At 43.1% G+C, this 21,388-nt stretch overlaps 1 protein-coding gene across 1 annotated transcript; it reads left to right on the top strand.

The window, feature by feature from the left end:
* Positions 1-2,058: 2,058 nt before the first annotated feature.
* znf219 (zinc finger protein 219) lies at positions 2,059-20,744 on the top strand. The gene is made up of 5 exons (XM_023282500.3): positions 2,059-2,215; positions 10,731-10,815; positions 11,061-13,401; positions 13,586-13,732; positions 15,391-20,744. The coding sequence occupies exons 3-5, from the start codon at positions 11,064-11,066 to the stop codon at positions 16,557-16,559; spliced, it is 3,654 nt and encodes a 1,217-aa protein (XP_023138268.2). The 5' UTR covers positions 2,059-2,215; positions 10,731-10,815; positions 11,061-11,063; the 3' UTR covers positions 16,560-20,744.
* Positions 20,745-21,388: the final 644 nt, after the last annotated feature.

The raw sequence follows: 21,388 nt of genomic DNA, 5'->3' as shown, positions 1-21,388 counted from the left end.
ATGAGGAGATAGGGTGCTGGCCTTGGTCAGTGGCCTTGTAGTTAGTAATGTGGCTGCTGTAAGCTCATAGTGGCTGTCAGATTGACTCACAATTTTTTTCCAAGCATACCTGAACTCTAAAAGTAATGATCTACTATAAATCTTCATTTTTTGACACTTCCAGTCACTCTGAAGAAGAAAATGTACAAAATACATCAATTTTTCAAGCCGGCGAATGACTTTAAAAGGCACCAGACAGGCTTCTGCCTATCAGAAGGAAGAGAAAAAATACAGCTTCTGGCCTGGGACACGCACATGTCATATAAAATTAAAAATTTTTAGATAAGAGAGAATCACTAAACTGCATCCCATCCAGGACAAGACAAATAGGATGATGCAAATCTTGCTTATGCAAATTGTATTGATGCTGGGAGATGGGTTGGAGATGTGCAAATGCAGTGCAATTTAACAAAAACTACCAAGCTGGGGAGGTGGAACATGGCCACAGGTGGAAATTTTGGTGTGGATCCAGAACATTATTGTTAAAATTGAGAGGTACTACATTGGCCTTGACCTCCATTGGTGGAGGATGTGTTGTTGTGAATTTATTCTTGCTGTCAGTTTCATCAAAAGCACCTTGTAGCATCTTTGCAAACCTAAATTTAACATGCATCCAATCCACCATAAAGCTTAATAACGGCTATTTATTTTAAGTAAATCATTAATCTGAACTACACCTGGTTGTTTTAACAAGCAAAATGTACAATACACAATTTTTTGAAGGCAGAAATAAACTTTGAGGGGAACCTGGGAGCAGGAAAAACAGTTTCTGGTCTGGGACACATTCATGTCTTATAAAATAAACCTTTTTTAGATAGAGCAGCTCCTCTAAACTGCATCTCATCCATGACAGAACCAGCAGGATGAGGCAGAGATGTGCTTATGCAAATTCTATTGATATTTGTGCACGACTTGGAGATGTGCACCTGCTACTCAACTTAGCAAAAACTAGGTAGAATCCGCTAAAGTTTTGTGCAGATTTTTGTTAAAATCATGAGATAAGACATTGGCCTTGGAAGATTTGGTTGTTGTGAGTTCATAGTTGCTCTTAGGGTCACAAAAACCCCAAGAAAATGTGCAATACACTGTTTTTTAAGCTAATGTGAGACTTTGAGATAACTGAAAGCGGAAAAAAACACGATTTCTGGCCTGAGACATGTACATGTCATATAAAATTAAACATTTTAAGACAGGGAAGTACCAGTAAACTGCATCCCATCCATGACAGAACAAATAGGATGATGCAGTGGCTTATTTATGCAAATTGTATTGATGTCGGTACGTGGGGTGGAGATGTGCAGCTGCTACGACTTGCCAATCGACAACTGAAAGAAGTGTACTAAAGGTGTGCCTTATGAGATGTATGTAACTCAAACAGAGGTAATCATTCAGTATTAGTACCTTTTATGCTTTAGAAACCTTGCTCCTGACCTGCACATTTTGAACAAAGTGCTGCTTCTGAACTTTCAGCTTTCCAGTGCTGCTATTTTCGCTGGGGATCCCTTTGGAAACCCTCCTGAGGGACTCCTACCGACCACCCAGCCTTATGTTGGGAACCCCACATCCCACAAAAAAAATAATAAAAAAATGTTGTACTTTTGTTTCTCCCCATCGTGGCCATGTGCTTCCGGGGTGCAGCCTCACCACAACATCTACTCCCCCCCCACTCTCTCACCTCTGTCATCACTGGAATTGGTGTGAAACTTTCTTCTTCTCCCAATCTTCAAAAAAAATGAAAAAAAGTGTCATCTACCCGCCACCCCAGATGCCATATTTAGGATACAAATGTGAAGAGATGACAGCGTTGTAAAATGGTGCCCGTGCTGAGATTATAATTAACATTTCCAACCTACATCACTCTCCCTCCCACTTTCTCCTCTTTTTTCTTTTTTTTTTTGCACTCACTTCTGTACAATAAATGGGGGGAGAAAAAAAGAAGAAGAAAGGAGGGAATAAGGGGGGAGAAGGAAAAGAAAGGGAGATGGAGGAGAAGGAGGAGGAGAGTGAAAGAGAGAGAGGAGGAGAGGGTGACCAAACGGAGGGAGGAGGGAGGGGGAAACGGCGTATGCTTGTATACAACCCTGATTTCCATTTTTTTCCCAACTCGTAATGTATTTAATTCAAGTGAAACGTAATCATGACGTGTCGTGTCATTAATCTCCTCGCCGCCTCTCCCGTAAGTACACTGAGTCTTTACTTTCAACATATATCCTATATCTTCATTTATCTACTTTCATTTTTTACCTACCTCTAATGTTTACATGTGTGCACTTTTGTGCGTGCTGGCAGGAAGAAGGAGGGTGAAACATTTCCCAAAAAAAGAGAAAATATTATTTACTGCGCCTTTTCTTCTTCTTCTCCAGCGAGATTAATGGCCAAACTGAGTACTTATTTTATTTCTTCGCTGTTTTTTTTTTTTTTCTCCTCTCGTGTTTGTGCGCGCGCGTGTACGTGTGATTGGCATGAAGCATGTATGTGTCCGCGCGCTCCGGACCCACTTTACGTGTGTGTCATGTATGTAAAAGCCGGCTTGTATGTGCGCCACGACATGCATGTATGCATGTATGTAGCTACGCTGTCTCGTCTGCCGTGTGTGTAGCCGTGACATGACAAAAACACGCAACAAATAACGGCCAAAAAAACCGGAAAAATGCGCCGTTTTTCTGAGAACACTCGGTGTAACAGTTACAACAACTCGATTCGGTAAGTCACCCTGAATTTACATGCGACTTTAACACGGTTGCAAGTGCACTAAAAGTCCCCGAAGCACGGATTTTTAGAACTTCAAACCAAGTTGCTCCGTAAGCTGGCACTTATTCCATATCCAGTTTGGAAATGTTTGGGCAGCTCTTTATTCCTTTTAACCTCTTCGACCAAAAAAGAACAAAAAAAAGTAAAAAAAAAAAAAAAAAAAGAGGGACAAGTTCTCGTTGAAGCGAGGATTTCGATAAGCCGCAGACATATTGTCCAAGCGTAAAAGTGGATCTTTTACATCGCGTGTGAGCAAGTTGATTCACTAATTTGTAGGTAGATGCGATTAGCTTGACTAATTCTTTTGTTGGACACATTAGGGGCTTTGTGGAGTGCGTTGTTTTCGAGATAAGCACCGCCACTTTCATGTGCGTAAAATGGGGAAATAACGCATCCGGCGGCGGCGATAGTGTTTTATACAAGGTTATACTTTCGCCACCTTTTACTACAATGTTTACTACAAGGCGTTTAGTTGTCCTAACATCACCTCCTGCGTGTAGAAGCTCAGAAAGTAGCATAGCAAGTGTGCCATGTAGCACGAGTGTGTGTGTGCAAAACGCGTAATTGCATTCTGTAAAGATAACTTTCCATCTCCGGGTTTCTAAAATGTGCGTTTCTTTTTTTTTTTTGGACACGGTGTCGCTTTTTTGGGGATGTCGGTGGGAGATTGGCAGAGGATTCAAGATGAAATCCATGATGGCACTTTTTTTTTCTCCTCCTCCTCTCTCCTCCCGTCCTCTCCCTGCTCGCTCACTCGTCTTTTCCCCTCCCTTAATCTTTTGTATAGAAAATTTAAGAACAAAATGGAGCAGGGGAGAGAGCGATAGATAGGCTGACATGACACACACACGCCACCCCCGACTTCTCCAAACTACATCCTGCACTGTTTACGCTTTTCAGTCGCGTTTTTTGGGAGCGGAATTGTGCGCGGATAGCATCTGTGGCCGGGGTTAATCTCATTTTTTAGTGGGGCTGTTTATTAGTGCATTGTTTGTTGATGGTTATTTATTTCATTAATGTGCCTCTAATTGAGATGGCCGCGAGAGAGAAGAGGGGAAAGAGCGTACTGAAAATGGTTGCACGTTATTGACGCACATCATAGGGGCGAGGAGGAAATTCCTCTTGAGATAAGGCGCAGACATGTCATCTGGGTTGACCAAAGACACTCCCGTCGCCTTTTCTATATCCAATGGAATATGTTTAGGGATCCTGAAATGCCCTATTTTTATATCCACCCAAAATGTCACACTCTGGAGAGCGTGTGCATAGTGGAAGTAGGTTGACATTGCTTGTCCTATAATCAGGGATGTTTTGGAGGGGGTCCTTAAACTCTATTTACTTATCTTTTTTTATAATTTGGGGATTTTTTTTAAAAGCTTCATGCATATTAACTTTAAAAATCCTCTTGTTAAAAAAAAAAAAAAAGCTGCACTATATTTTGTCAAAATTTTCCTTTCCAAGAGGCAATTTTCTCATGTTTTTAATCCATAAACATTTAATTGTTTCTGCTAAAAAACTAAATACCTGTATCCAAACGCAGGCAGCCTCTACAGGTTGTCTGCATTTGGATATAGCATAATGATTTCATGTTAAAGCCTCGCAGATACTCACCAGAAACCAGCTGTACTAATGAATATGAAACACTGGCCCAGCATTAAAAAGGGTCTAATGGTTTTGCTTCATTCAGACCTCTGTCTGCTTGTTGTGTTCAAGTAGTATCCTCCTCCTCCTCCGCCTCCATCAATGCCGCCTACTTCCCATCTTTGTACGTACAGTACTGTACTTGAAGGGGCACATACACCCCATCCAGGTGGCTCTTGGGAACGAGATTGTATGTGAGGGAGAAAGAGACAGAGGGAGAGAGAGTAAAAAGGAGAGGAGTGTAGCACCAATCAAGGCTTCTGATTGATATAATTGGGTCATTAGTGCGCTGCGGGAGAGGCACCTGCTTGCCCTCAGTTAGGGAGAATCTACTGCATTGTGACATTTTGAGACTGTTGAGAGTTCTGCTGGCTGCTCGGGATTAGCGTGTATCTGGAGCATTAGGGTCTTACTTAAATAGTATGCCACTTTTGCCACTTGTATTGAGTTTGCAGTTCAGTTTTTCGCAGTAGGAGTGGACGTGTAGACAGTTAGGTTTCAATCCTGTGCATTTTTGTGCTGTAAATCTCATGTTAATTTTAGGAAGCAGGTCACAGTATCAGTAGGAAGGACTGATAGAATTTAAAAGAGTGGCATGATCGTCCAAAGACAGATTTTGTAACTTTCCAAAACCAACAATTCAATGATCTGTTTCACATTGATCAGCTGCTCCCTCAAGTTTTTTTTTTCTTTATTGCACAACAGTCTGTTGCTTGTTAAATGAGGTGCAACACATCAAATGCCTTCCAGGAAAGTCTGTCCAAAAGTCTGCATTATTATTGCATCACCCTCACTGGGCCGACCTTTAGTTTTCACACATATGGCACCAAATGTCTCTTTTTCAAGTTATCCCCACCTTTAGGCTCATCCTTTGTCAGGAAAAGTTACTTTCCAGCCTGTACTTATTGTCAAGGTGCCCTTGAGCATGGAACATTACCCCGAATTACACCGAGATGTCGATTTAAGTATTGACACCTCCCATATATATCTGCTGTATATTTATAGTGTAGCTGAATGTGTTTCAAGCAAGGTGTTACTGAGAAAGAGAACACATTCTCAGCAAATTTCCCCAGGGTGAATAAAGAATCAAGCCATTACTATTTTACTATTTTCTCTAAAGTAATGCTCTTCTAGGTGTTCACATGTCTGATATATGTGATACACAAATTCCACAAGGAGGTCACAGTGTGGGGTCAGCATCCCTGGAGCCTGTGGGTGGTGGGTGTCTTGCTCAAGGACACTGTAGAGGAGGGGGTGTTGCTGATGGAAGGCAGGTTTTTGAACCCGCCATTAAGACTTTCAAAAAAATCCAATTAGGATTCAAGTCACTGAACATTTATTGTTTGATTGGCAGTCATCAGAACAGATTTGGACTCATGATTAGACTAAAAATCCTCAGGTAGGTGTTTGTTTCACCTGTGGGATGCATGGTTTGCTCCCTTCTTTTGCTTCTTTTCTCTCAACCCCAGCAGGTGATCGTCAGTGTGCAACGATAAGCCTTTCAGGAAGAACACATCCAGTGATTTGCATGCTCCAACCAATTCTTCTTTTAAGGCTTCAGTCTTGTAATCCTAAATCAGACGAGTCAGTCAGCACTTCCACTCATTGGTTTAGACACAGCACGGCCTGTATGACTTGGAGCGAGACTCTCGTCTCTCTGCCGAGATGCTGTGATGTTTCCAATGTTCAGATTCGCTCGCTCAGATCTGGCACTGCCGTGACGCTCCCAGTTCGGCGCTCTGCAACTGCGACTAAGTGTCAGCTCACGTTCTCCGCTGAAGGAGGAATTCATTCAGAAAGAGAAGACGCAAAAGCTTGAGAGGCGATGGAGAGGTAGAGGAGGAGAAATGAAGTGGTAACGTTAGACAGGAGGAAATAAAGAGTGAGAAGCAGTAGCAGAAGTGGTGTGGAAAATACATCACAGAGGCAGGAAATTCTGTCTCACCTTTTCACCAAATCTTTCTTAGGAGGTTTAACCAGATTTAGCAAAAGATGGATGGAAGACATAAGGACAGAGCATTGGAATGCATCCCTTTCTTACAACTTTTTCTTCATCTTCCTCCTTAAAGATCTTTCTAAATGGTCAGCCACGTGTCAGTCTTTTGCCATTTGACAAACACGTATTTTCAGCGCAGAAATGCACCATTTGATACCTGCTTTACTTTCACTCTCAGACCAAAATGAGGCACAAAAGATAGCACTTCTTTTTACAACCAATCCACAAGTCGCATCTTTACAGTTAGTGGTGGAGACGCATTGGGAGACTTTCACACCGTTATCACTGTTGGGGCTGAAGATGAGGGAAGAGGGAGAGCGCGAGCCAGGCAAAGTTGGAGTGAAGCTGGGGGTTCAGGGAAAGGTGAAGTAAAGGAAATGAATACCGTCTGTGGGGAAGTTCGCCACGTGACCAGGCGATAAAAACCACAGCGCCAAATTATACTGTACCGCACAGAGAGCGGACTCTCCTCTCTTCCTCTCTCAGTCACTCAGCTTTGCTTTCACACACATTTTTTGTGGTCAGTCTTCTTATCCCCAAAGGACACCTCAGCTCGCTTCAGAAAGAAGAAGTAAGGATTCTGAGACATACACAGCCTCCAGATCTGCTCTGTGCTTGATGCCCTAAGGCCCGGCCCAGGCCTGAGACCTCGGAGATGCCTTTAGTTTTTTTGGAGGAGGACATGCGAAGAAGCCACACATATCGCTCACACACAAAAACAACACAAAGGTGGTTGTTCCTACAGGCCAACGGTTACAAGCCCTCGGGTTCAAGATCCCCTTGGGTCACAAAAGGTTGCGAAAGAAGAAAACACTGAATTTCAACAGGCAAGCAGGAAATACTGACATGGAGCTACTTAAGAGCTCACAGTCTCAGTTATGCTTCTGCGATCAGAAATTGCAAGTATTGTCAAGCTGTGACTCACATTTAAACTCATTAATGTAAAGCTGAGCAGATATTGCACTTCCTGCCCACACACACCGTTAAAAACACTAAATGAAAGGTGTTCACACCCTGATATTTACAATTACGATGCGCAGCTTGCCGGCGTGTACAAACCTGCACTAACTGGCTTCACTATAAAAACTACCACAGTGTGGATATTTACACAGTGACATCAAAACCCCCCAAAAATAAACTTGTCTGAACATATTGTGCTCCTACTCCCTTGGCAACTATTTATCAGGGATGTGAGGTATGACTCAGCAACCCCCCTCCTCCTCTGCACACCTTCTGACACAAGTGGAGGAGTAGTTATCAGTATTTAAACAATGCAGATTTTCCTTTATTTTTTCATAGAGCGGGGGGCTAAAAAAAGAAAGCCAGCATGCTGATCTCGGTGATAAAAACTCATTTCGAGTGAAGGTAATTCAGTACTTGAAATCAGTTATCTCAGGGCCCACAAAGTTACACTGCAATTACTGTAATGACAACATCATGGCAAGGCTTAACACGGCAACGATGTGCTTTAAGCTGTCATTACCGGGTGAATTGCAATGTCATTACACCCCATCAAGAACACTGCAAATTTCAGGGTCAATGAAAAAGCTGGGGAAAAAAAGTACTGCAAGTGCTAGAAAATCCAGCTCAACATATTATTATTAATAATAATAACGTATTATACTTTTTGTTTGGGGTGTTAACATGTATCTCATGTGAAGTCTAACTGTATGATTTACATGGATTACATCTGCACCCGACATTAAATACGCATTTCCATGATGTACTTTTGAAGTCTGATTTCTTCTCCTCCTGCAAAACTACCAGGCGTCCTTGTCGAGTACTCATCCTTTAAAAGTGACATCCCGTCGAGTACCTGCACCAATCCATTTGTGTGCCATTTCTGAGTGCGGTTTGCGCATTGGGAATGGATTGCGTTTGTTTGTAATGTGAACAAATGTGTCTCTGACCATGTACAGAGGTGCTTTAGTTGACTGGTTCTGCGGCGCATTTCTTGGTTCATTTACACCTGGGTTTTATGCGTTTCTGCTCCACCTGACTCCAATCTGATTTCTGTCTCTCAGTCGCCCCAACCCCCCCTTTCCCTGCATCCTTTGCTGCTCCTTATCTCCCTCTCTCCATCTATCCAAATTTTCTTTATTGGCATGACAGGGCCGGTGGTTGGCGACAGCCACCGTCACGGTGGAACAATGCATTGTGATGGTGATATTCATATGATAATGCCATCAGACTTAACACTGCTGCAGATACATTTAGATACCCATTCTGCCTTATTCTTTCTTTCCCCTTTCTGCACCGCTCTCCCTCTCTCTCTGTGTCTAGATGTATATTTCTCTGTGTTGACTTTTCAAATGATTTTTAAATCTGTTGTTCTCTCTTCATGTTATGCCCCAGCCTGCCACTCCACTACTCTGATTTCTCTGCTTTTCTCTGTTCCAGCATGCCTGTCTCTTTTTGTTTTTTTCCCATCCTTTTCCCCTCAACGCCATGTTGGCAATCAAATTAAATCATTTTCATTCACATGGCATCTGACAATTTTTTTTTTTTTTTTTTTGATGCTGCCCGGTTTGTAACTGCACTGTATATGCCTCTCCGTCTCTCTCTTTCTTTCTCTCTGTCTGCCTCCTTTCTCATTTTTGCTCTTCGCCATGTTGGCAGGGCCCAATCTACCAGCTGATATCAGCATTCCCTGGCATTCTGCCAACTGGCAACACTGCAGGAGAGAAAAAAAGAGAGAGAGAGGGAGAGAGAATGAAAGAAAATTAGTGAATAATAGACGGAGGGAGGGAGCGAGAGAATGAGAGGGGGATGGGAGAAGTATGAATCAGGGAGAGAAAGAAAGACAGAAGGGAAAGGAAGACGGGGAGAGAGAGAACAATAATGGTGGATTAAGAAAGGAGTCTGTGTGTGTGTGTGTGTGTGTGTGTCTATGGGTGTGTGTCAGTGTGTGTGTTTATGTGATTGATATGGTGTGATATCCCTGTGAGTCATAGCTGAGCTAAAATGTCAACTGGCTACATGAGAATCTCTTTGTCATCCAGGCTCAGTGACAAACACACACACACAAATCCGCACAATCCAACAGATCATATAAACACATATGTGACCATACCGCCATGTGAACAAAAATACGGGCGACACACCTGCGAACACAGATGTTCCATTGTTTTGCCACAGTGATTTATGACCTTTTGTTTTGTTGTGGGCGCCTGTGCTGCTTCTCAACTCCACCAAATGATGGACAAAAACAGCCCATGTGCATAAATCCAGTGGAACCGATGCAAACTGCTGTGCACTCAAAACATTTGGGTGTGTGCTCGCCAAAAACGCTTGTGTTCAATATGCTGTATATCACACTTTACATTTTAGCTGACTCTGTTATCTGGGGTTGCAGCACAGTCAACACAACAGTACAGCTTACATTTGTAAATTACTTAAAGAAGTAATCATGACTAAGCAATGTAGGGGTGAATGCCACCACACCCAAGCTGAAGATTTAACGAATATTGCTGTGCTCAAGTGCATGCATACTCTACACAAGTGTGTGTGTGTGTGTGTGTGTGTGTGCAGTCCTGATTTAAGCAAAAAACTGCTACTGTATGAGTGTACAGGAAGGGCGTGTGTGGAAGTCAAAACATTGCGCGCCCATCCTGTTTGGGACAGTCCATGTCCTGTGGTGGTGCCCTTAACTCCTGAACACATGCTGACGCACACACACACACACACACACACACACACACACACACACACACACACACACACACACACACACACACACAGATACACACCGATGCACATTCACACTCCGGCTAATCATCCCATATGTGCTAACAGTATGCTGGAGTGTATTGTGAACACATGCAGGAGGCAGAACAGGTGCACACCTGTTACACATTCAAGCGAATGCATACACCTACGCAGACTGAAGAGTAAATGAAGATCAAATAGAGATTTGCCTCGTGTTAAATACATTAAAACACAGTCAAAACAGTGCTATAATGAATACACGTTTGATTCCATGCCATTAGCATTTATGATGAGGATATACATTCAAAGTGTCTCAGTGCAAATTGCTTTTAATCCTGTTTTGCAAAAATCTGCTACCTGCAGTTGATCGCTCCATATTTCAGAAGTTTCTGCTCTCACGCTGATATTGATATTCCTAATTTACCTAAAATCTTTCTTTACACAATAGCTCAAATAATGTGCTTTTTGTGTTCTTAACTGGCAAAAACTTCAAGTGCAGTAATTGTTTGATTTTGGATTGCAAATAAGATATTTAAGTGAACGCTCTTTTGACATCATTCACTGATTATGTTTGTTTGCTTGTTTTTGTCCTCAGAAAAGTAAAGGAGCAGGCTGCCATAGAAGTGTCCCCTCCCTCATCCGAGACACTAAAGAATGGCATAGCATCACACACACTGCTGGTAATTCTCTACTGCTCTCATACAGACTCACACACACACACACAAATTAACGCATACAACCTAATACCTTAAGGATTATGTGAAGTTTTGGTTATTCTAGAAAGCTGATTAAGGTCATGTTACAGTTGAAGACAGTTATGCACAACATGCAAATTTAACCTTTTCCAGAGGTTTTTAACTCGTCTTAATTTGTTAGTCCCACTCAATATCTGTCTCTCTCCTTCTCTTTGTGCTTTCTGTGATAGAGGATGGATTCTCCGCCGGAGTGTGTGTTGTCTCTTTCTTGTGAGCAGCCCCAGTCTCCCCCAACACTGCCATCTCTGGACCACAGCCCCCAGGCCTCCTCTCCTCACACCCAGCTCTCTCTACCTGACAGCCCCGTTGTCCTGCCGATTCACAGCCCCGAACCCTCCCCTCAGAGCCCAGACACGACGCCTTATTTCCCCCTCTCTCCTTTCCCCCTCCACGAGGATAACAATAACAATCACCATGATGTTGATGAAGAAGATGACGAGGAAGGGCTGGATGGTGTTCCTCCATCACCGACCCCTGCAGTGGCTCTGTTCCCAGGTGGAGGGGGACAAGAGGCTGGATGCAGTCCCCGTTTGGACTCCTCTCCACCAGACACACCGTCAGCACCTTTACTTGGGTATGGTGCCCTGGAGCTGGCCCTCTCTTCAGGACAGAGTGGAAACTGCGGTGATGAGCTAGACCTCCAGCTGTTCCAGAAGGATACGGTTCCCAGGACACTACCAGGAGTTGGAGCAGCTTCATCGGGGCCTGCGCTCAAGTTTCCCTGTCACGTATGTGGGAAGAGATTCAGATTCCAAAGCATTTTGTCTCTTCATGCACGAGCTCACAGTCTCGACCGAGACCGCAGAGCTTCAGCCCTCTACCGGACTGGACTCCCCTCAGCTCCCCTAAAGCAGCACCTCAAAATCCAGCAGAGCCACAAAGACTTCATCCCGAATCACAGAAGTCACTCAAACCAGCGTTTACTGCCAGGTACTCTCATCCAGCATCTCACAGAGGACGAGGATGTAAATGGTGAGATCCAAGGTCTAGATAATGGCCTGCAGACAGACCACAACCCAAACTTTTTACTGGATGACAGCACACCTTTAACCCCTCCACTTACAGAGGACCCTGTTTCTGTGACCTCTCCCTATTCTTCTACCACTGGGGAGGGTGCATCGACTTCCATAGCGCCTACGTTTCGCTGTCATGCCTGCAAAGGAAAATTCCGCACGGCTTCGGAGTTGGCGCGCCATGTCCGCATTCTCCACAACCCGTATAAATGCACTCTTTGTCCTTTTTCTGCCAGCCAAGAAGAAAGCCTGGCATCTCACTTGCAGGAGTGCCACCCATCCCCTGACGTACCTGCTCTGCCACCAGCCTTCAATTCCAGGTCCATCATTGCAACCCCTGACACTCCAGTGCCCACTCCAACACATACCCCAGCCCCAACACCAAGTAACCCACAGATGACAGCAGCTGCCACAGTGGCCGCCTCCTCTGCACTGCCAGCATTTCGCTGTGATACTTGTGGACAGCGATTTACCCAGTCTTGGTTCCTAAAGGGACACATGCGAAAGCACAAGGACTCCTTGGACCATAAGTGCCAGGTATGTGGCCGTGGCTTCAAGGAGCCTTGGTTCCTCAAAAACCACATGAAAGTTCATCTCAACAAGCTTGGACTGAAGGCTGGTTTGGGAGGCCCTGGGGGACCAGGAGGTGCTGAGCAGCTGTCTAAAGGCTCTGCTAGTAATCAGTCTCTCAACGCCCTCTACTCAAGCCTCCTTTTGGCTCAGCGAGGAGGTGGCAGCAGAGGTGGACAAGGAAGATCAGATAGAGAAACTGGAGGCAGAATTGGGATGGGCTTGAGCAAGTCAGCTATCTTGGGCTATCTTGGTTTGCCAAGTGACGGCAGTGGGGCCAGCTGCATGGAGAGACTTCAAGCAGTTGCACAGGTGGCAGAAATGGGAAACGGTGGGGGTGGTGGCATCGGCAGTTCAGGTGGAGGGGACCCCGGAAGAGGAGGGGGAACATCTAGAGGAGGGGGCACAGGTGAGCCTACAGGAAACATTTCAGAAGGAGGGGACCAGGCTACTTGGTGGCAGCTGGTGGCTCGCAGCCTGGCAGTAGCTCAGCAGCAGCAGAGGCCTCATCAGCGAGGCCACCATCAAGGCCAGAGAGGAGCAGGTCGGAGTTCGGGGATCACAGAGGCCGACCAAGTCAGGGCCTACCTTGGAGGCCTCGATCCAAGAGAAGAGTCCGGAGGAGCAGGAGGCCCTTGGGAATGCCCAGACTGTGGAAAGCTATTCCGCAGCCTGCAGCAGGTGGTAGTTCATGCTCGAGTTCACACTCAGAGGCCCCAGAAAGGAGGTGGCAGCGAAGAGGAGGGGAGTGGTAGCCGCAGAGAAGTGGGGCTAGGAAGAGGAGGAGAAGTGAGGCAGGAATCTCAGCTACATGGTGGTGGATCCCAACATATGGGAGAAATGAGACAGGAATCAAAACTCAGCAGTGGTGGATCACAACAAGCAGGAGCAGCTACAGGGTTTCACTCTGTCATCTCAAGCTTCAAAGGTGTCACATCTGCTTTCTTTCTATTTTGACTTTCAGGTTGTGTTTGTTCTCACATAATGGTGTTATTATCGCAAGACTATATAATTTTCATACTGCTTTTCTATGTAACTAGACGCTCTCTTGAGGCCTTGCACACCAGCTGTTATCTTTACATTTTTTTTTCTACCTTTCTCTCCACTTGTAGGAGAAAATGGTTTGACAGCAGTGTCCTCCATAGCTTCAGTTCCCACCAGGGAGCGAGTGCGTGGTAGAGGGATAAAAGACTGCCCCTACTGTGGCAAAGCTTTCCGCTCTTCACACCATCTCAAAGTGCACCTGAGGGTTCACACAGGTGAGATACTGCTGTGAGTTTAACAAACCGGATTTACTTTTTTAACCTTTATAAGTCCCTGGAAAGGTCTCATTGAGCATCCTCGCTTTTGTAGAGCTACTGCTTTCTTTTTTACACATTCACCCCAGAGAGCTGACCAGCGCTAATCATAGCCGTCGACTGCAGGCAACTGAGCAGCTCCACTGGAGCAACTCTGCTTAAGTGCCTTGCGTGAGTGTATATTAACAGTAGTTTCTGAGGAAAAATCAAGCTGCTCCAGGGACTAAAACCGGGAAAAAGCTCACTTTGCTCACTAGCCTGTAACCTCACCCCCGATGAAAGGTACAAAAAAACATTTTATTTTCTTCTCCACTAATTAAATTGTAGTCTTTCTTTCTCTGATTTGATCAGGATAACCCTAAATTGTGCAAAATGAAAATGGTTTGGCATTTTTGTAAATAGTGTAAAAGGATTCTTGCGTAGTTTATGCTCTTAGAGTTACCCATAATACAATTTTTACATTTAATCCTTCTGTCTTTGAAACGAGAATCTGGTGTTGTTTTTTTCTGAAATGGACCTCAAATGCTTTCTGTAACTGTAGAAGAGACACATGATACTCCAGCAGTTTCCAGCAGAGATTTTTAACACAAAAACACAAAACAGAAAAAACTCATATTAAATTTCTGGTGACGTGAGAGTAGGACTTTAATGAAAATTGGGATCTGTCGCAGCACTCCTCACTCACATTCTTAATTAATGATCCATATTCATAAGACTTTATCAGCGCGAGTCATTGTCAGTTTTTTATTATTTGCCACTGCCTGATGTATTTGATCAAAATTAAACCCCCTCTTCTATTTCTGAGATGCCACTAATCACTAGCGACGGGTGAACGCAGCACATTCAAGTCTTTCCAGTGAGACGTTGGCCAAAAATGCACTCAATAAGTCTATTTAAGCTGACAGAACACATCACATTGCTTTTATATTTTTCTCATACACTCCTCCTTCTGTGCCATCCAATGATTACCACATGGTCAGTAATTTGAGAGAAGGTATTAAATTATAGTATTACTCTCTTGAGTATCCAATTGCCCCTTGAGACTTTCATCCCATCATTACTTTTTGTTTCAGCAACAAAACCCAATTGTTCATGTATCTGCATTCATCAACAGAGCCGTGTGCTTGTTGTGCAATCAGTTTTTGGTTGATGTGAATATGATCATTTATGCTTTTCATATGTTTCCTGCTGTAAGTACGCAACATCACCCTCTTTATGTTTCCCAGCTGTATCATTTTTAATCAGTAATGAAATACTGCCATCTTCCTTTAAAATGAGTAACTACATTTCCCAGTCGGCGCTGTGCACAGTATGTCTTGCTAAATATAACAGCTGGCTGTGTCATAATAGATGCCGTAGTGTTTTAGATTATTGAATGCATTTTTGGCTTCCCCAGGCAGCCTTTATATTTATACATTTCTTTTATGGTACAGGCTAATTCAAGAGTAAAATTCAGGTCTGCATTTAATGCTGTAAACTAGGTGGGACTTAAGGCGTATGTTTTTGTGGCTGCCTCCATTTTCTGACTTCTATTCAGCTGGAGGATGATGCATTGATATGTCCCACATGTGACTAAAAGCATTTATCCTATTAAATTTCCTTAATCCTATTTTCTCTAGGTGAGAGACCCTACAAATGCCCCCACTGTGACTATGCTGGTACTCAGTCTGGCTCGCTGAAGTATCACCTGCAGCGGCACCACAGGGAGCAACGCAACGCCTTGTCAGTCGCCTCCAACTCCTCCTCCTCTGGTCTCACCTCCACTATCAACAGTCTGACCTCTGGTACCTCTGGCCTGGTCAAGCAGCGTCGATCCCAGCTCAACCACTGCCCGGTCAACCGAAGCCCAACAGATGCTCCCACCTCTCGGCCCGGCCAGCAGTCCTGGCTCCTGGGGCTTCCAGACCAGCGGGAGCATCGGAAGGCCTTGGCAGCTCTAAGGGATGTCGACCTGGAGACCCAGTACAGGTATCTGTCTGGGGTGATGGGGGCGCTTTACCAAGGCGGAATGGAAGGAGGCTGGATCAGGGAGTCTCCTCCACCAAAGGCCCCTAAAGTATCCCGACGTAAGCCCCTTACTACAAGCCGAATGGTGCAGCCATCGAGTGACAAGGACGGACCGGTAGCGTCAACTCAAGAGGGCGGGTTTGAACCCCTGGATTTGTCTCGTCGCACCTCGCCTGGCCTTGGAGGGATGGAGGAGGATGGAAGCATGAGTGTTGGGGAAGCAGTAGGTGGAGATAGTGGAGGGGACAGTTCATCAGGGGTCAAACTGAGCCAGTGTTTGTTCTGCCCTTTCCGTACGTCGTCTGCAGAGCTGATGGCCATGCATCTCCAGGTCAACCACACTAGCAAGTCCAGACGCAAAAGAGGCTCTTTGACTGTCTTGGAGGACGACGGAGCCCCGAAAGCCACCAAGCCACGGATGGATCATGCCGAGCTCGACCCTCTGACCATTTGGAGGCATGCGAGTGAGGCAGAGTCCCAGGCCCCCCTCGAGGAATGGTCCTCAGCTCAGGCTCAGTCTCTGAATGGTCTCTCTGAGCATACGGCAGAACATCTGGACGACGCTCCCGACCACCCAGACTCCATGGCTTCAGTATCAAAGAATGTAAGAGACAGTACGGCACTCCAGGAGAAGATGGAAGGGGACAAAGAAGAACAAGAGGAGGAATTTGAAGAGAATTTGGAGAACAGCAGTCTGGAGGATTCGCAAGACCACGATCTGAGGATGTCCCTCGCTCTCTCACCAGCCCTGAGCACGGCAGGAGAGGAGGAAAGGGTCTAACAGATTAGAGTTTCTGAATGACACCATTTAATGTGGAGAGTTAGGCTCAATGTTTTCAACTACATTTGACACAGAATTAAAGAAAAGTTGGCAGAAAGCAGCGCAGAGAGAAAATGGGTTCACGGTTAAACGAAGTCCTGTCTCTTCATACCTTCATTTTTGGACAGACTTAAGCCCGACAAACGGATGTTTCAGAAGGCTATGAAAAAAACGAAATGGGGGGAATAACTACGACTGTTATGTTCCCTCCAACTTTATCTGTCTACTTGAGTTCTGACTGTGTGATCCACCACAAAATACAGTGAAATTCCTGTAAGAAAAGCAAACAAAAAAACTAGAGCATGAATGCATCTTTTCAGGATTTTGTAGGCCACTTTTTCTATTTTTTTTTTCCAAGCTTCACTCCAAGATGGATGATTTTTAAGATGATCTCCAATTTGATAAATGAAAGAACCGTGTAAAAGATCAAGGGCAAGATCCTGCATCATTCCAGAGTCATGCATTTATTCCTCTCTAATAATGGGCTGTAAATCCCTGACTACTATACTGACCAAGTTGAAGCCAGCTGTGAAGAGATGCTCTCCTGACTGACTGTTAAACACCTCCAGCCTCCTAAAAAGACACGGAGGAAGGTTTAGTTTAGAAAAGTTTGGAGCTGCCAGCCTCAGCTAAGCTATTTGATTTTAATTTAAGGCATGAGGTAACTGTTGCAGGCTGTGTGCTTTCCCTCAACTATGTATCACTGCCTTGTTTGTCAGAAAAATGTTTCTCAATGACTGTCCTAGAGAAAAACAGAACGAAAATTTTGTAATATTTTTTTCGTTTTCAGTTAGTGCCTGTTCCTGTATGTTGTCAAGAGAGTCTCTGGTATTCCTGCCCACTGAGGCTCTGATAGGTCATTCATTTTATCTGAATATACAGTTTAAAACAATTTAAGTACAATATATTTGTTAAAAGTGTTTCTAGGGTGTTGTCAATAGTTAAGTTGTGAAAGAAATGCTACATCATAGCTTAATGTCCTTGACACAGACTGTAGCTATTTGTGGCTCAGCTTGAAAAGAACAAAAAAAAAAAGAAAAAAAAAGTAGGTGACATGCGTAATGTATAATGTGATGAAAGGTCACTGGCTGAGCGACAAAAAGGGGGTCACAGTTCAACCTCAGTGTTTACAATGGTAGCGAATGCGGGTTGGGGTTGCCGAGGCAACTCACGGCCATCATAGATGTACGGAAATGAACAAAACACAGAGTTTGTTGGAGGGCTGAAGGAGTAAAGCTAGAGCCCCTGAACACAATCAATGACACATTGTTTTAAAGAGACTGAGACTTCGCAACTGTGTCAAAAAAGGAACATTTTTTCAGTTTTTTCCTCCATAGGAGAGAAGATACAAGGTAGAGAACGAAAAAGGAAGCAGTATCGCTGCCAGGCAGGACTAAATCTGAGAAACCAACTGTACTCTTGGGTTATGGTGTCTTTTAGATGAGTAGATTCCCTCTCTTCTTCTTTTTTATAAGAAAAGAAAAGACAATGGTAGGAGTAATTATTAAAACACTAACAAATGCATAGACATCCCAGTAGAATATGTGTAGCTTTTGTAAAGACAAGAAAAAAAGCAGACTTTTGTTTATTTTCATTTCGAGATGCTTACAGAAAAAGGTTATCAATATAGGTAATATTGATTATAATGTTTGTGAGCTAAGACTAGTTGGAATGTCTATACAGAGCACTGTGCAAGGTTTGAGTTCCCAAAGTAGTTGTTTTTATTTCGACTTTATCAATAGACCAAACGTTTTTTCAATGGCAGTTGTCACTTTCTGTTGTCAGTTTAAATGTGTAAATGTGTGGTTTCATTAGACGTACCCCATCGATTAGCAAAAATTGATCGATTAGTTGGTCTGTGTATCAAATATCCAACCACTGAACTGGTTGTTAAAGAAAGTTCAGAATCAAAGTATGTAATTACTGTGGTAACATAAAAGACATCCACTGCTTGAAATGAAAAAAAAATCTCATTAGCGCTTGAAGGTATATTTATGAAAAAAAAGGAAGAATGTGAGGTATTAATATCCCCTTACACTGGGTAACAGCCACTATTTATCCACTGAGACTACATCTGATGGGGTATTCTATGACTGCAGCCACACTTTAATGTGCATTAATGTGTTTAAGTTCTTTTTTTAGAGCACCTTATGAGTTTTGTAGTGAAAGTCCCTTAGTGGTGTCTCCTTAACAACTACTGTCAATGCCACCGTGCCTTCTGTTTCAAGCACTTCCTGGTGTATTTTGTAAAACTCACCAAAAGCACTTAGCCTATATCTACACACTCTCTCTCTTCCTCTCTTTTGTCTGTCCTCCCACCCTCCTTCCTATTCTCATCTCTTCTTCATCACATCAGCCCATTTTCCTAATCTTTTTCTCATGTCTTTACCTCCTGACCTCTTTCTCTCGGGAAGCTGTTTTCCTGCCAGTTTCTCTCTCTGGCCTGTCAGGCCTTAAACAAGGTCACTAGGCCTTATTGTTACAATCTAGCATGGCTAGACTCTTCAAAGAATGGACTACCTAACCCTTACACAATTAAAAAAATCACCGTAGATGTAAGGTTAGACTACTTCTGGTCTTAACACTAACCCTTGGTAAACCAAAGCCCAAGTCTAAGACTAATGAATATTGTATTTAATCTCATAAGGTGCCAAAACATGTCCGATGTGACACTAAAGCAGATGGAAACTTGAGAAAACTAAATAATTCACCTATTTCCTCTCTCTCTCTCTCTCTCTCTCTCTCACTCTCTTCCCTCATTCTCCCAGCAGCCATCCTATCTTTTTCCTCCAATGCTTGCTCTTCCTCCCTCTTCTCATCCATAAGCTGTCGATCTCTAGCACCACTTGAAGGTGACGTGTACTATCTGGTATTGAGGCCTTTATTAGATTTTTATTTCAGTTTGTGTGGTGTTTGTTCAATGCCGTTGAGATGGAAAAATTGCTCTTATAATGATAAGTATTATTGTTTTGGCATTATGGTTAAAAACAAGAAAAAAAGACAAAAAACCTAAAGAGATGTGTTGTTGAATGTTGTACAGATAGCACTAGAGATGTTGTGTTTTTTTTGTTTTCTTTTTTTTTTTTAAGAGAGCACAAACTTGAGTGACGGTTTCTTCAACTCCTCCCACCGGCAGAAGGGAATAAAATGGCCTGCCAATCATTGTAGATGTCTAATGATGAAAAAGTCCCTCAGCGATTGCATATTTTCTAAATAAGCTCTTTGTCGAAGCAGCTTTTGACTCAAACTCCTTTTCCAAATTTACTGCACTGAAAGAAAAATCTTTTTATTGTGTTGAAGGTACAGTTTGATTTTAGAGAAACTTAACTGTTTTCGCCGACTTTAGCAGGAATCAGAGAAACACAATGGATGCTTTGACAGCGAGCTAAACCTACTTTAGCTCATGTATATCTGTGGTATCATTGAAAATGAATCTAAAAACTGTGAAATATACTAAAAGTTAGCTAACCACCTGTTAAGTTAAAAAATATACCTTTAAAAAGTAAGATTATATCATATGACTGTTTCTGTGTACCAGCAGATGAATACAGAGACTAATTTTTCAGATAAAGTATGTCTAAATTGTAATTTTTGTATGTCTTGGTGAACATTTTAAAGAAGATTCTCAATGTGTAAGGTGTATTTCTCCATTTTTTATAGAGTAGTTTCTAACTAGACATGCATTTATTTAGCAAAGCAAGAGTAAACTCACTATTTAACTTTCACAGATATCAGGCATCCTCGAGTTTCTCTGGCCCTGATTCAAGTTGGAAAAAAGTGAACAAAAAGAGAAGATTTCTCCACAAATCTAGTTTGCCCCGTCATGTTTGCATGTGTTTTTGAATTTGCTCCCTTGTGATTTACAAACTGCACCTTATATCTCCTGATTGTGAATTGGAGTATTTTGCAGAAAGGATTAGACTTTAATGGGTATCAAAGAAGCTTATCCTACATCCAGTATTTATGTAAAATGACAAATCCTTGTGAGTTGAAGGGACCGTGCTGGGTTTGGGCTCTTGTGTAGTTGACTGCCATTGCAGTGAGGGAAAACTGACCTAACATAGTAGTGACTAATATAACTTTGTGGACAGATGAAAAAAATAAAAAATAAAACACATTAGAAATAAATGAACACAAACAAAACAACCCGGTCTCTCTTTTTTATGTCTGTCCAGCCTGGATGCATTTTCTGTTCTGTGCACTTTATTTATTTCATATATTTATTAAATGTGTTGATGTTAAGGGAGGTTGCAGCTGGTTTAATGCTTATTTCCCAGAGATAAAAACTACAGCTTATTGAGAAGAGAGCATTCTTGTGGTCATGAACAGAACTACAGGAATGTGGAGCATTTAATCTTTAAGTCCAGAGGATTTAAATGCAACAGAAATGACGAATAAGTCGGCTGCATGTGATGTTAGAAATCTGTGCATTTCAGCGTATTAACTACCCTTTGATTGACTTTTTACAACTGTGGTTCTTTATATTTGTTGCACAATTGTGGCCTCTAAAACGAAGCAGCTACTGGTTGTACCCAGTGATTTTGGTCACTGTTGAAACTAGAAATCAGTCTGACAGAAAGGATTTTCTAATACTTGAGATGGTAAAGGAATCTCTTGCATGTTGTTGCAGCACATCTGTCTCGAGTGAGCCAGAAAAGCTACAAAAACCAGGTGTTCTTAGTTTTGGTAAAGCAATTTATTGCTTAGTGGCATGATTAACAAGAGAAAAGGTGATGATGGGAAAAAGAAAACAGGGCTGGTGGGTGTTGCTAAATCAAAGACCCAAATAA

The sequence above is a fragment of the Amphiprion ocellaris genome, chromosome 23 (assembly GCF_022539595.1).
Source record: "Amphiprion ocellaris isolate individual 3 ecotype Okinawa chromosome 23, ASM2253959v1, whole genome shotgun sequence".
In the NCBI taxonomy this organism is placed as follows: Eukaryota; Metazoa; Chordata; class Actinopteri; family Pomacentridae; genus Amphiprion; species Amphiprion ocellaris.
Note: the sequence above shows the minus strand (reverse complement) of the source record. Positions and strands in the feature narration are given on the sequence as shown.